General features: G+C 37.9%; 1 protein-coding gene across 1 annotated transcript in view; it reads right to left on the bottom strand.

The window, feature by feature from the left end:
* The window catches only part of SMOC2 (SPARC related modular calcium binding 2), a gene marked incomplete at both ends in the record, with an annotated part of 62301 nt that extends 46270 nt beyond the window's left edge, over positions 1–16031 (bottom strand). Inside the window, 3 exons of the mRNA XM_009870300.1 lie at positions 106–205; positions 1301–1407; positions 15860–16031. Coding sequence (XP_009868602.1) covers positions 106–205; positions 1301–1407; positions 15860–16031 — 379 coding nt within the window. The remainder of the gene's footprint in view (positions 1–105; positions 206–1300; positions 1408–15859) is intronic.
* Positions 16032–16786: the final 755 nt, after the last annotated feature.

Genomic DNA, 16786 nt, shown 5'->3' with positions numbered 1-16786 from the left:
CTCTCCCAGTGAAGAATTTTTTCCCTTTAATCTGATCAGATGCCACAGATAAACTCAGCTGTTCATAAGACAACATGATAACCTGGCCAGACAAACAAATCTTACCTGGGCACCGGGGAGTTTTGTGGGCCACAGCAGTACCACTGATGGGACGACCATTGGGAGTGACACACCAGCAGTACCCAGTGTAACTGTGACACTGAACCTGTCAGAAACGACATGAGCCACGAGCAGTTCATCAGACATATGTCTGTTATCCCACAGCGTTCATGAGACACAAGTACAAAACACTAGTGCAGCAAACTGTATTGACAAAACCTAGAACAATAAATCATAACAACCTAATCTCAGTCACACATATGATTCTTTAGCATAAAGAAGAGTTTCATTTCAAGCAAAGTGAGGTAGGTCCGTCACAATCCAACGGAAGACAAAACTATTGAACTATGTGGCTGTTTACATCCTATTTGAGAAGAGAGAGGTGCAGGTGTTACGAAAACCTCACAGCAAAGTTTCTCAAGGGACACATAAACAGTTCTTGAAGCAAGTAATCTCGATTTTTTGTTCAGCACAGAGAACATACTGTTCCATCCACTGAAGGAGCAGGACAGAATGCCTCTGCCAGCATTATTCATGTCCCAAGCTGACAGAAAGGAAACTCTTAGAATTCCTCTTAGAAATCAACGGCATTATATTTTCTGAGGGCCAATACCACTTCCCTCACTATGTTTAAAATGAAGAATATTGTCTTCTGCACAATCTCCAACTGAAATGCAGTGCCGAGGCAGCAGAAGGTGATCTTGAATGGTATATATATCACACGGTAAGCAACTAACTGCATCCTTCCTGAATTCCATGATCTAACCTAAGTTAAAAAGTCTCAGACTGTATGCTTGTGCAGCAATTCAGCTGAGAACAGGGAAGAATCTTTTGTGATTCATAATTTAGCACTGATAAGGACTCTGGTCACAAGATTTCTGGTTCACATCAGGAACAGAGAGGAAATTCCAAGCATTTTACCATCTGATCCGTATTCAGGGGGCTACAAGAACGATTCAGCTGCCTCATCCTAGAAGAACAGGGAGTATATCACATGAATAATGATAATGTTTGGTTCCTTTGCTGGCCAACTCTGAAAAAAATGAACCTGGCAAAACCCATGAATTTTCCTTCCATTTTTATCATTAGTGTTAGCACAAATTACATTTCCCTTCATTATATTTGTCTATTCTTCATCCTCTGCAAACACACATTCTCTGACTTTCTGGTCATGCAAGACATTGAATGAAAAATTTTCAACCTGACTATATGTGCCATCATCATTGCATTCTGGGATAAACACTTGTTGAAATTCCTTGCGAGCTTGTTCCTGGGTGTACTTCCTCTCAGCCACACATCTGGAAACATCTAGAGAAAAGGAGGAGACAAGTCAGTTGGACGATGCGCTATGAAGAAAAATAGGTGATAATCTAAATTAAGAAAAAGGAAGACAGCTCTGAGACCCACGTAAAGAGATTCAAGACTATAATCAGTGAAGATGTAAAATCCCTTGCATTATTTTTTTGAAAGAAAACCAATGGAAGACATAACTTCTGGACAGTAATCCAGAAGTGGGAAATAAGATGGAGAGATGCCTGGAGAGACAATCTTGCTGCTTCAACTGCTGCCAAGGGGCAGAGGCCCAAACAGGGCTTCTCCTATCAATTCAATACAGCAATAACTGTCACATTGTGCCCCACAGTATTCTATCAGTACTGGCGGCAGCACCAGCTTTCTAGTGCTTCAGGAAATGCAAAGCAGGCAGCAGGTGTATAGCTGCTTTGTACTTCCTACTATGAGTTTAGACACCATTTATTGCAGTCAGGCAACCTTACCTGTGACTGTAGGTGTGCCTTCCAAGCTGGTAATAAAATTAAAATATATATATACACTGTACAGCATACGGGCTTATTGGGGAGGTGATTTAATAATATTTTGAACATGCTTCATTCATATTATGCTAAAATTTAGTGTAACAGTTCATGATTTAGACATGGCACAAGTCAAGCCTTTTTTATCCACTATGCAGTTTCTTGCACCATCTCCTGCATTACATGGCACTGGCCTCCATCCAAGACAAGGTAACAAACTAGAGAGCTGTAATTCAGTAGAGCTTCTATTGTCTAGTAAATTATATTGTCTAGTAATACTCAGGCAGACAAGTGCTACGTACAACATAAGCTGTTGTATCTTTTTTTGTTCAAAGCCACTACTTAGCCTGTTGCTGATGCAGTATCAATACTCCATGGTCTTCATGAGCTAAGCAATTTCAAGAGAAATGAGAATACCAGGCAAGCTTAAGGTAGTATTAATGATTTCAAGATGTGAATGTAACATCTGAGTTAGAATCGTCTCAAGCACATGAGCAGAGAAATTCGCTGCTTCAGATTCCTGTTTTCTTTAAAGACTGTTTGGCAGTACCTGGCTATTTACAGTTTTAGTGGTAAAACTGTCCAGCGTGACAGGGCTGTGTTGCTGATTTGTGAATGTCTGTGCAGTTCTTGGAAAGCACAGGGACAGGCTTTCCAGACCATGCAAATTGTGCATTGAATAAAATCTGACCAGTGAGGCAACAGCACTTTCATTTCCCCATTTGATACCAGCATATCTTGACAGAATCAGGGCATCTAACAGACCCCAGGAGCATACAGGTGAGGTAGCTAAGTCCTCAATCCCTGAAAGCATCCTCTTTGTGCCAGTACCATCCTGATACAGAACCAGCATGGAAGCTTCGTGTAGCTGCAGAAGTCCTTTGTACAGGATGAATCCTTCACTTCTTGTTTCCACTGAGTTTTGGACAACTGACCCGGCAACATTAGCATAAAAAATTCCCTTCAAGTCCCAAGCAACCTGGTGTGGAAGTGTAGCATAAAGAGGACTGAAACCACTCCTTAGCATCCGCATCCTGAAAACAAAATTGATGCCCCTAAGTTCTAATCTTCACATTGATTTCCCTTCTGGTCTTGGATTCACATGTACTACTCCTGTGCATTACCTTACTCTTCTCACAGGAGGATTATGAGAGTTCATGCTGGTGAAATGTCCAAAATACAAGTTGTTTCACTTTGAAAAACTATGTTTCAGTCTTAACAACTTTAATGGTATTATGGTGTTTCAGGAAGGATATTCACAGAAATGGAATGTTAACTAAAATGTACAGAAACTTTCAACCACCCAGAAATGTGAGAAAAATAATAAGGAACCGAATTAACTTGTACTGTGGTACTTTAATAACTTGTTTCATCAAGGGCAAATTATAGCCAATGTATTGTGCAGCTCAGGTAAAGTCTGTTAATGTATGCACTGCCAAAGTTTTTTTGGGGAAAAAGAAGAAACATTTTAAGCAAGCCTTTTGTGTCGTAAGCCTTCTCCTGAGCATGGTTTGGTTATACAGTACTTAATAACATGTGGTTTTAATGTAGCTAGTATTTTAACTGAAAATAAATCACTTCTTTGTTGGACCTCTGTCCTCGTTTTTCTAGAATGACATGTGGTTTAAATGTCTAAAAGGAAAAGTGATATAAATTCCATCACATAAGGTCTCTGGTATAGTACCAGCAGGGTTGTAAATTATCTCCAATATTTGAATTATCATGAAAAGATGGCAAGGAGAAAGAGAAATTCTCCAAAACTCTCTGCCATTTGTTCCTAAACAGCTTGATGCTCTAAAGGCCTCCTGTTTGTGGATGATCTAATATGATTTAAAATCAACAATGGCCAAATTTAGTGGAATATAAAATTCAATCATAAAGCCTTATTTTTAGTTATATAATCATAGAAACATTTTAAAGCTGTTGTGCTTTCAGTGTACCCAAAGTTAACTCAGGAGGAAGATCTCCTATCAAATTAAGCATGTGAAACTGTGCATAACCAAAATATTACTCCCAGTTCATTTTTTTTTTTTGCCAAGGTATGACCACAGGAGACACAGAGATGTGGTACCAACCTGCTAGAAGAAAAGTAGTAGGACGGCCAAGATAAAAAGAAGACATATGAAAACATTCTTCCTCAGAATACTAATTACCATTAGATTACTAATTCAGAGGAGCTAAGTTCCTTACAAATAAAACATCATTGAAGTCAAATGATGATTCAAGATTTTTTATAATAAATCTGTAAGACTATACCACCTGATCATCTGCCTCCATATCCTGGCTGCAATACTGTGCAATTTAAAAAACAAAAATTTTCAAGGGAAAGAAAGAATTCAAGAGATTTAAGTGCTAGGCATGTATATAAAATAACAGCTGAAAAAGGACAAGAAAACTAATTTTTGCCATGACTGAGAGAAAGGCCGAAACATAAGTTCACATCAAAGTATCCTGCATTTTCTTGCAGCTCCTAACAGGCAAAGGTCAGTGATGGGTGAGAACCTAATCCACTGGGAAATGAACCTTCCACATGGCCATCGCTCATGCTCACTCAGCAAAGCCAAATCTGGGACACACTGTGCAAAGTCCTGTGAGTGCACCCAGACAATTCTTGTCACGGGCCCCTTGTCCACCTTGCACAAGTGCAACTAATGAAGATGACTCACACAAATCTCCGGTTAGTAGGATGAGTCTAGGATTAGGTAGCTTGCCAGGAGGTTTATAAGAATACTGACATCTAAAGGGACACCGGTGAAGTCTGCAGCATACAGATTCAGCTTTCCTCTTTATGTAGAACAGGAATCATCCGGATCAGGATGGACCTTAATTATTTTGAAATTAAGACCGAGAATGAAATGTGGAGGGTCTTACTTGGTACCTCTGTGATGATTAACGAGCCCACAGCTCTAATTTTGATCATCATGAACCCTGACCAAAACAGGCTAAATTCTTTTGGGGTGAATATTGTCACACTGATGACAAACAACCTGAGAGCAGACAGGACTCGAAATCTGCAACACGTTGGAAGAATGGAAAGCAATGTTGTGCATCACTAGAACAAGTTAGCCTTGTTTCACTGTTGTTGGATTCCTAACTTTAAAAGAAGAAAAAAAAAGTGCTTCATTTTTTTGAAAAATCTGGTTTTGTTTAAACTTTTACAACTATCTAATAGAAAAATAAGGGACTTTTTCAAGCCTGGTTTCTGACTATAATTCCCACTATACTATACTATTTCTTTCCCCAGGTTATATATTAATAAGGGAACCAGCAGGCTCAAGCCAGAATCTGGTATAGGACCTGGTGAAAAGATAATTTGGTTCTAAGGCTTGTAAAAAGCTGGCTGAAATGAGGCCTTATTTGCCTACACTCAGACAATGTGGAAAAACTAATTCTGCAGACATGTATGCCTAGCTGTAATTTTAAATAATGTCATTGACTGAGTAAGACTTTATCCTCTCGGCTCCAGGTAAATAGGCTTTTACATCCCAGAATCTTGCAGGGAAAAGAACTCTCCTAGAATAGAAACTTAGAGTGAAGATGTTTAAATTAGCTCACTTGGACTCCATTAACTGTCAGACTTGGTTCATGCAGGACTCGATGCAATTTAGCACAGTATGTTGGACAGTTTGTTGATTGTACCACTGTGATTTAGCACAAGGATTGCAAAGGCACTTGTGGGCTTAAGACAAATACATCTTGAGGTGTGAAGACAAAATAACTGAAGACAAAAATGGGTGCATGGTAGTGGACAGAAATACACAAAACTGAGGAGATTACAGAATTGTAGCTGTTTAGGCAGGTCTTTCTGAATTGCCAGGGTGAAAATTCTAGCTTCCAGAAGAGACCAGCATCTGGAAGGCACAGATGAAACATAAAGACATCTTAATTTTGTGGTAAGCTTCTACATGCAGCATGGAAGACTTTCACCTGTGGAGTGAAGCAGTGTCAGTACACCACTGCAGGATCCAGAATCAGGCTCTTTCACACATTACACCTGGGAGCACAGGACTTCCCCAGGTAATACAGAAATTGCAGTACCCAAGGAAATTCTGGAAATAGAATTAGCCTCAAAAACAGCACAGGACTGACTTGGAACTAATCTCATTTTTATGCCTTATTTCCAGCAGTACAGCACCAAAAACACTGAGCTCTGGAAAAAAAAGAAAACATCCATCAACTTCAACTCTGCTGGCTAATCCTTAAATAATATATCACACAGAGAAAAGTTTATTACTGCAAAGTAGAAGTTTATCTTTAAAACAATGACACAAACTCATCAAGGGTGTAAACACCATCTCTGAAGTGACATTTAATACAATTGAATTTACAGCAACTTTGGGGCTCCACAGGGAGATCCAATCCAGATTCTCTCATGGAAAAAATAAACATCTTGCCAAAAGAACAGATAAATCTCCTGCAAAGATTTTGATTTAGTTCATCCGGTATTTCTTGGTTTGCTATATATTTCAGTAAGAATAAAAATACCTTGTCCAGTCCCAATACACTGTGCAGACTTTACTGGCTTTCAAAGAGATTACTATGTGTGACATGGGCTTGTTATGCATTTATGCATAAAATACACTTCACAGTTTATTTAGATATTTTATTATAAATGGACCATTTTTTTTAAACATTTACAACTTTGTTAAAACTACTTTTAAAGTGTTTAAATTTAATAGCTTGAAGGAAAAATTCCCTTGAGGGCTTTCCACAGATACTTAGCTGTTCTTACATTAAAGAGAAAGCTTTTCTAAAGTCACATAGATGTGAACAAGCAGACCTAGTATAGACACACATAATCCAACTGCCTCTCATTGATTCTCTGTGAGCTTCCCTTATTGCCATAATACCAATATACACTTACTTGCCCTTAAATGTAAAAATATACAGCACAATAAGCTGTTTAAAGTCAGCTATCCACCTAAGCACTTTACTGAGTTGTCCTAACAATGAAACAGAATTTTCTTCTACTTCGGTGTTTCTTTCCTACTGCTGTACCCTTTTGCTAGTGAGAAGTCAAATAGTCTTAATTTGTAGTTATTTCACCACAAAAAATGTTTTATTCAGAATACAACACACTATTTTGTTTATACGGCATAAACTACTCATAACATCAACATTTTTTATGATATTTGACCTAGGTAAATGTATATTCCAAAGAAGTGATCATGTCCACCAACAGAGAGTATAAATAGCTGCAGCCTCTAGTGATAGGAAACAAATAGCAAGCTATACGTGCTCAAAGTTTCAATTTCAAAGATGCAGAGGTAATTAGCCTCTTGGGTTAGAAAGGATGTCAGCGCAGACATTTAGCCTGACAGAGCCATAAAATAAAGACTTGTTGCTTCATTACAAGGGCTGGCTGGCCCTCTCACTATTTTTATTGCTGCATTCTGGATTCAAACAAAACAGCAGAGCAATTTTAGCTTAAACTCTCCTCTACTGGCATCTAACAGAGGCGAGCAGTATGGGGTTTCTTTGTTGGTTTTTTTTTTCCTTTTTTTTTCCTTTCACATTTTGCAACAAGCCAGCCATTTAGATAGCTGAGCTTTAAGATAAAACAAGGAATGCTGTGCTGGATTCCTTCTTGGTGCAGCAATATTTCTCCCAATTTGCTAACAGTTACATTTGGAGAGATACAGTCTGACAAGAACTGAATCAAATATTTGCAAGAACTAAAGCTATAGCTCTTTGATTTTTTTACATACCAAAGGCCAGACTAGACTTTCTGAGCAGAACAGGTTTGACAAATAGTTTGAAGAAGTCTAATATAGGTCAATTTATAATTCTTGCACTGAAAATCTGAGAAGGCTTGCAGCTATTTGTGGTCCCTAGTCTTCATTGCAGTATTACTGCTCTAGCTCTAGTAGTTTCTACTTTCATTTGCTCTAAAATGGTAATTTCCCATGAAACCTGAAACTTAAATTGAAATTTTTTTAATGAAAACTTCTCAGAATGACAAAAATACTACTTTCCTACAATTGCAGTAGTGCATATTTGATTCTGAAAAGATAACTTTTTTGTGCTCTTATATGCCTTGTTTCTGTACAGTCTGGCTTTCGCAAATTCCACGTGGAAAAATATTAATCAACAAAAATAGAGTATTTTTAAAAGAGATAAATTCTACCTAAAGCAAACTGCAGATACTGTTTCAATGTTATTTGTCCTGCGTTCCATACACCAGTAGACACATTTAAAGGAGTCAAGGATATTCTACCAAAAAATATTCCAAATGTACTTCAAACTTCATCCACCCCCATTAAATACCTACTAGAAAGTATAATCAGAAGCCAACTCCTCTTGATTTCAGATACTATATAAAACATAATTTCTGTATATAAATACCTTTTGATCAGAAAGATGTCGAGTATTTTGTCCCCAGGTGTTGCCTGATCTAGTTGAGAGGCATCCCTGCCATGACAGGGAGGTTGGATTAAATGATCTCTAAGGTCCCTTCCAGCCTAGGCCATTCTATGATACTATGATACTACAGTAGCTTGATAAATAACAGCTTGACCCAGAACATAAATGAAGTCTCAAAGACAAAATGAGGTTGGGGCTGAACAGTGTTAGTATCAGGATTGCCAGCATTATTGTCTGGAAACTTGTAATCATCCTACAGATTAAATGTAGTGTCTACAACGAGAGAGTATGTCTGAAAAAGGAGGAGACAAATCCTAGCTAAAAGTATTTTAAGATAAAAATCTGACCTATAATCTATTTTTTCCCAGAAGTTTTATTAAAAAGTCAAACTGATATAACTTCTCAATACATTCTCATTTTAATATATTTTTCCCAAATAAAAAAAAAAACCAAACTGCATCCCATTTTGTTTTTTCTTTTTGTTTTTCCTCATAAAAGATAAGGAAAAACAAAACAGGGAGAGGAGAAAAGGGAGAGGTGAGGACAAGTGAAAACTGTTCTGCTTTTAATCTGCAGACTGTGTAAACTCTCTGTGTGCGTTCAGGACTATTTTACAGACTGACACCTTGGTTTCGTTCCACTCACACTCATTTCATTTAGGAAAATAAGCAAACGTAGTTCCTACATCTTTTTCTCTCCAAACGAAACATCTCAGGAGCATGTTCTGCATCCCAAAAGCAGCCCCTGGGGCTGCCTTCCAGGTAGACTGGCCCAGCCAATGTCGCTGCCCAGACGCTGACCTGAGGGACATGCTCAGGCACTGCAAACACACGTCAGTCTCACAGCTTGCTTGCAGGCAAACATGAGCTTGAGGGCAGCCTCCATGGGAATATAGAATAAGATGTGCAGTCAGAAACCATGTCCAGTATTTACAACCCAGTTCTTTAGTTAAGAGGCAACAGTAACATTTCCCCAAAGGATGCTTAGATTCATGAATTACGGGACCAAGATTAATTTACAAAACCAGAACAACTATTACCCAGTGATGTCCTCCTTTCTCTTCACAAAGAGAAAACCCTATCAGCATGTTTACATACAGGGACAGAAATGTACCTTAGATTCCTTGAATGCATTGCATTGGAAGGGACCTTTAACGGTCATCTAGACCAACCTCCTGCAGTGAGAGGGGACATCTTTAACTAGATCGGGTCACTCAGAGCTCTATCAAGCCTGACCTTGAATGTTTCACAGGATGAGGCCTCCACCACCTCTCTGGGCAACCTGTTCCGGTGTTTTATCACCCTCTTTGTAAAAAATTTCTACCTTAATTCATAATATGTCAAGTCATTAAAGCATCGCCTTAATTCATTCCTTAACTCATTGTACTAATAATTTAAATGAGTGAAAATTTCCACTACTGCTCAAAGCTCTATTTTAATAAAATAAGTGCTGGGTGTTTCTCTTTTCAAGAAAAGTAAATAACAAATAGTAAAATACCTCTTTATGGGAAATTCCACCCATATTTTGACGTGCTTCAGTTCTTTATGTGAATTGTGAGAATGAAGATAGTACCCTTTGTTATGTCTATGATAGCCCATAAACGAATGGCATTTCTAAACAGCCAGGCTCTTTAAGATACCATAAATGAATTAAGCTAAACATGAGCTATCTAGAGTTTCCAATGGAGAAAGGGGAGCTACATACTTACGGAATAACAATGACACTACTGTATGTGATGGCTATCCCTGGTGTGCTCATGAAGCTGCAAGACCCTGCTGGGGCCACCTCTGCAAATACTGAATATATAGTATGAGTGCCTGCCAGACTAAATGTTGAGCCACTCACAACTTAAATATCACTCTGTGCATTGCCATTTTGAGTATGGACCACTCAGATATGTGTCCCAAGTCCACTTTAACAGTTAACTGTAAACCTAGGTTGCTGCTACAGGCTAATAACGAAGTAGGGAAATACTATGCGAGCTGGCAGTTGCAGTTTTACAGTGATCAACAATTCTTATTAAACCTCCAGCCATTGAAGAAGTCTTATTTTAGTGAAGTATTGGTGGAGAAGCCAAGAAATCCAAGCACCTCAGCTAGGACATGTCAGGAACGCTAGGTTAGGGCAGAGGTATGATGACAGGACTATACATGTGATTTTGTTTTTCCATTGATCACAATGTCATAATAACAGATTTTCTTACTGAGCCACTCTCTTAGTACAGTCAGAACATTAGTCTCCAATGACCCAGTTATGGGCCTGGTACCTTCACTTAATAACAAACTGAGAAAGGGAACAAATATTCTTAATGTTATTTAAGGAATATTTAAGGAACAGTGCATTATCCTGCAATGCTTGCAGACTACTTTCAGGGCAAACTTCAGTTAAACCAACAGGAGGTCCTTTTGGCTAACTCTAACAGGAACATCTCCATCGAAGATACAGGCTTTACAGTTCAGGCAAAACATTGCTCACTTTGAACATGTAACAGGCAAACCTTCTGCACTTGAGACCTGAAGTTGCTGAGATGGGAGACTGAAAGCTGTCTAACAGGAATGGAGGTATTCAAAGTTCTTGAACTCTGAAAATACTCTACTAAACCTACAGAAAATCTTCTACGAACCTGGACGAAAGCTTGTCAGGTCAAAAAAAGGGCATAGTTTCATTGAAAAAAAATTCTCAGTCCCACTCGCCTCCACTAAACATCATAGTTTCAGGTTTCAGTGTTAATATATGTTATTTACTGAAAACTACTTGAAAAGTCTAAAATTATTTGAAAAGTGCTTCAAGAAAAATACACATTTTCAAAGTCCATGGGGAAAATACTTGTCCAGTATTGGAGAATAAAAAGGGTAGCAAACCTGATCAATTTTAGTGTAGGTGAAATTGATAGGAGTCTGCAGAAATGAGTTAAAGCATACACTCCTTCTTTTGCATTTATAATGCAAAATTTTCACAGCAACAGAAAATTTGAATATTCTTTGTACAATGCTATTCTACCGTGGTAAGACTAAATTTTACAGAGTAACTCTGAATGGTTAATCAAGAAAAATAAGAAAAAAAAAAACCACACGGAAACCAGACCTCTTCATATGGGATGCACAAGATGTTCCACATAAACCCCACTTTGTTTCAGCCCTGTATTTGTTAGAGATCCTCACAGAGCAATGCCTCTCCCATTTTTGCTGGTGAAGATGCTTTTAGCTGAAGACTTGCGCATACAAGAGTAACCTACACCATGCTTCAAACTATGTAAAACCCCCATTAAATGTAAAACTGGCCCTACAGGAGACTGCAGTGCCAGGTAACACTTCCTACTCATACTGGGCAACTGCATCATGCAGGGATATAAAAGGCTGTGGTTTTCTTCCTTTTTTTAGAATAAGGCTTTTCTCTCTTTTTTTTTTCTTTTTTTTTTTTGATAGCCAGGGAACTTCTGCATAGTTGGTCCTACTTTCAAGACCAAAAAACTTCAACCCGTGCTTTTGCATGCACTAACAAAGAGTCTCAAAGACTCTGTAAGTTACAGAGCCTTCCTGTGTGACATCCAGAGCTCTCCAGTCCCATTCTCATGAGCTACAGCAGAAAGAACAAGGCTGAGCACTAAAGGACTGGTGCTTGACTTTGTATCAGTCATAGGAATAGATCTACCCTGGCATGTATCAGGACAGTGCTGCAAAAGCAGTGAGGTTCAGTTCCCAGGTCGAACAGCTCTTAAACACCTAAAAGAAAGTACCTCTGCATGTGCTGCCTGTTGGCAACTGTGCCTGGCCCATCTAAACCCCCAGCCATGTAGATCCAGTCTTTAGGAAAGTGCTAGCTGGCCTGTGCTCTCTACCAGCTTACATGTGTAGGCAGTCACATCATGCACTGGCACTGTTTAATTTATTAGATTTACTCACAGTAAATCTAAAATTAATTTATTAGAGGTATTTCTAGGTGAGTGCAGTGAATCCCCATCACAGGTGATACTTTAACAGTCCCCTTAGCACAAGTAATATTTCTCAGCTGTCAATATACATTTATTTATCACATTTATAATCTTGTTGCACAGTAAAAATCTGTGTCAAGCAAGTGGCAAATCTCCAGAATATCAGAGTTTAGGTTTTGTTTAGAAAAGTATCCAGAAATGTGGATGTTTATCTAAAGCATATGCAGGTTATTTGCAATCTTTAAAACTGTGATAGCAGGATGGAAATTTTACAACACTGTAACTTCTTACAGCATTTCCTAGCTTAGCAATGGATTCCATCACTGCCTGGAAGTGGTACAAAAAAAAACCCCACAAGATAAGCATTATAAAATTTTATTATGTCTTCAGAAAAACCCACTATCAGAACAGTGTGTTTTGACACTTATTTTTTCAAAGGTGAGTTGTTTTTTTCAGAACTGAGGGGAATGTTCAGGGTTAATTCATTTTCAGGTTTGTTTAAGTTGTTTTGATCACAGCTGGAGATCAGAAACTAGAAGGACAAGAGTGCCAGAAAAGAAAATTGTGTCAATTCTACCTGTTTCCTGTAATTTAGTTTTTAAGATCCAGGATCTAAAAATGGTTTCCTTTGCAATGCTAAAGAGTTACCTGAGCACTGTAGCTGTGAGTTAAACTTGAGTTAAGAATGGAAAGCAAGCACATTCAAAGCAAACTATCCTTTCATAATTTTAGTATTTAAGTGATCAAAATCAAACAGTTGAGATGAATGTTGAGAATAGGTGAGGAGGAGAAATGACAGTCAATCTAAATGTGGGTTTCTCAGGAAAAAAAAGACACAGAGAACAGAGAAAGTAGCCATCAGTCTAGTGGTGGTCATTCAAACCCTTTTACGGATGTAAAAAAAAATGACAGTTCTGAATATGTAAACCAGAAACGATGCACTCAAAATTACTCCTCAGGGTTGTTGACATAAACTGTCAAGGTGTTTAGATTTCTATTGAATAGACTGAGCCAAACAAAAAACTGATCATGGTATTTTCAACTAATTAAAACATTACCTCTAAGTATTTAATTTTCAGACAAAATTTCTGTGAGGTAAGCAAGGATTTTTACCTGAGAAGACAGGAGGAAACAGACACAAACTTAAGACTGCTTCTTCTGATCAGAAATGAGCAAATATCAGACACAGATTTAAAGTTGTGAGTCTTATACCAGAAATCATTTTGTTTCTCCCTTCATAACTTCCCCATGAAACATGCATGTTTCTTTCCCTTTTTCCTGCATTAGCAACTTCAAAACTTGCTTCAAAACCAATGTTTTAATATATTTGTTTTAATACATTTTTTAGGACAACAGACGAACAATTCCAGAAGGATTTTCTTTCATTCCAGCATGGAATGAAAGTAAATTCTGAAACCTTGAAAGTTGCCTGAAATGGAACCATCATTTTTTCGTTAGCACTACTAAAACAACCCTCTGCTCCTTGGTCAAGCATCACTTGCAACAACATATTTCACCACTCAAAATCAACTGGCTCAAAAGAGCTCTTAATCTGAGGACTTCCTTAGTTCTGTCAGAAGAACATTTGATGGGACTATCAAAAGTTGTGTAGCCACACTAAAACTGAAACTCCAGCTAGGCCAACAAATCTTCTTTTTCTTCTCCAAAACTTGTTATTACAGCTTAAATATTTCTGATGATTGTAGCTATGGATGGAGATAAAAACACTGGTCACTTCAAAATCTAAGAGTGCTTTGACTACATGTAAGACATACTATGAAAATGTAAAATTTAAAAGAGCACTAGTCTCTTGATTTTCACCAAGTATACTATTGTACTATTAACAAACGTGTCTATTGCCAATCAGAAAAAAATACTTGAATATTAGAGTGGTGTTTGCACTCATTGAACTGAAAGATTAAAAACATCTGATCGATGAGGGCATGATGTGTACTTGCTATTAGCAATATTTAAGCTGCTTAAGGTTATCTAATTCCAAGTCTACAATTGTACTGACACACCATTAATAAATAAAGAGCAAACGAGCACTTCTGCAAATTGCATTTGTTGACTGTGGAAAAATTTGCAGCGCCACCGAGGCCACCTTCAGCAGGGCAATTCAATGCATCTTTATGGAAGAAATTTCTTGCAGATGACATTATAAATATGGTAGGAGGAAAAAAACAATGAAGAAAACCACTCCTAACTAATTTCCATTAAAGCGTATAATGGTCTAATGTATAAAATGAACAAACACAAAGTATATAGTAATTCTCTCTGTCATTTATGAGTGTAACAAAAGCTTTGGCTCAGGTAGCTTCATTATGTTATTCTTGTTCGCAAAAGTAAATAGATCCATGAGCAGATACAAAGGCTTATTATGAAGGGTTGAAGAATGAGCATAGTGTTTCAGCTAGGCAGAAGATGAGACAGTATGTCTCTTTGAAGCAGTCTTGATGCTTCAGAGGCTTGCTGGAGCTAATGAAGAGAGATGATCCACAAAATTGCCTCCTAGAGGCTGAATTGGTGCAATCCCTGGGGTTTTCTTCCCCCCATTTTTGGACAGAGAGAAAGGGAAAGTAAATCTTTATGACCACTGCTGTTCCTACATTTTAGAAAGAAGGTAATTGTGTTGCGAACCACCCTACACTTCAGTAAGGAATTGAATTCTTTAGCACCAGGCTACTCTAAAAGTGAAAACATTTAACTATGAACACTTTGTAAGTATTGGAACCAAAGTTCTAGGGTTGCATGTCACAGTTTCTCTAAACAGAGACCAGAATGAAGAGTGGAGGATGTAGGTGGGAATGCCTTGTGAGGGCTCTAAGTGTTACAAAACTTTTTTTCTCTCTTTTTTTTCTCTTTTTTTTCTTTTTTCTTCCCCCCCCCCGCCACTCCCTAAATTACTGCAGTAAGGAAACACAAGACTGAATTTTATCATCTCTGACTCAAAATGTCAAACTGCAGGTGACAAGAAACCTCAGGAGAAAACAATCTTAAGAGTTACTCTAAGCCTGCCAATGATAAGTGTGGGGAACGGCAGCTGGACTGCTGGTAACCTGGCATTGGTTGAAGACATTGACCTTGACAAATTCCCAGTGTACCCTTAAGATGGGAAGTTGTGTGTACTGAGTTTGGACACGTTTGCGGAACTTTCTCCCTCAACATCCGGGGGGATGAGCCCAGCCAGAAGCTGCTAATTGTTACCCAATTAGAATGTGAAAAACAAGTGTTTGACTTATAAGCAAAGGCCACGCTACCTTCTTCTAGTACCTTCGACTATGTATAAAAGGCACACCCTTTCTGTAATAAAGGAGCCATTTTGAGCCATTCTAATACCATTCAGTTGTGTCGTGTCCGTCTCTACAACGACAGATAAGGTCCTTCAGAACAAGGACCTAACCTTAGCATTTCCTTAATAGTGACTTATTACAGTGTCAATGTGTGGAGCAGTCATATTAATGCTGATGGATAAAGATTAATTTATCTTTATGTAGCTTATAATAACACAATTAACAGGATGGATTTCAACCTACTTGCTTGTAGAAAACTCTTCAAGTGCAGCACTCCTAGTTTTCAATACACAGACATTTTCAAAAACTATTTAAAGTTTATTACTTTTCATTATGGTCAAGAGAAACTTAGATTTGCTTACCTTTGCAGTTGCCTCGGTAGGCTATTTCCAGCTGAGGGTCTTTGCATTTTGCTCTCTGAAATTCACACCGGGATAGAAAAGTTCTTCCATCAGATGCACAGAGCGATTTCTGAGGGGAACCTGCACAGTCCAGGCTGCATTCTCTGTCTTTGTCTTGGTCCACTCTCAAAAACTAGAAAAAACAAATTAATGCTCTAGGAATGCTATTATCATGTGAAAACTGCTCTGTGATCCTCATACCCAGGGAAGACATACAAATATTACCCAAAATTGGAATTGCTTTTTTAGCCTATTTAAATACTAGCTGATTCATCGTATCTGGGGTTATTCAGCTGCTGCTTTGAAATGATAGTGATTACAATATTTTTGTAACACACACTAAACCCACTATCAAAATTAGAAAATCTCTGAATCTCCTTCAACCACTATGAAGCTGAAAACAGAGGCTTGGAGTTTTTAGAGCAAGAATGATGATGGTAGAAACATTTTTCACAACAAAAATGAGACAGCAATGAAAACTTGTCTATTTTATTAGCTATGCATTAACTAGTCTACAATAACAAGCTGAAAAATCTGTTCTAAGATCCAAATGGATTTTTTAACATCAATACTCATCTAAATTTATGCTCATAACCTCTCCAATGGCCTTAGTGCAAGAGGTCTGAAGAGAAAATGAGTGAAGTAGAAGACTCTTATGAAGCCCATTGTGAAGCCCAACAGATCATTTATCCTTTCAATGCTCATATTCAAAATCTAAAGGCTCTTCAATAAAACAGAAAATTCAGATATATTTTATAGAAATATAAAAATAATTTGTGCATATGCTTTCCTATACAAATATATCTCAACTCTGAAGAAGGAAATGGTCTAAGCTTGCAGATTTTCCAGTGAAATCATTCTTGCAACGTGCATGATAGAATCACAGTA

This window comes from Apaloderma vittatum, unplaced genomic scaffold (assembly GCF_000703405.1).
Source record: "Apaloderma vittatum isolate BGI_N311 unplaced genomic scaffold, ASM70340v1 scaffold2965, whole genome shotgun sequence".
Classification (NCBI taxonomy): domain Eukaryota; kingdom Metazoa; phylum Chordata; class Aves; order Trogoniformes; family Trogonidae; genus Apaloderma; species Apaloderma vittatum.
Note: the sequence above shows the minus strand (reverse complement) of the source record. Positions and strands in the feature narration are given on the sequence as shown.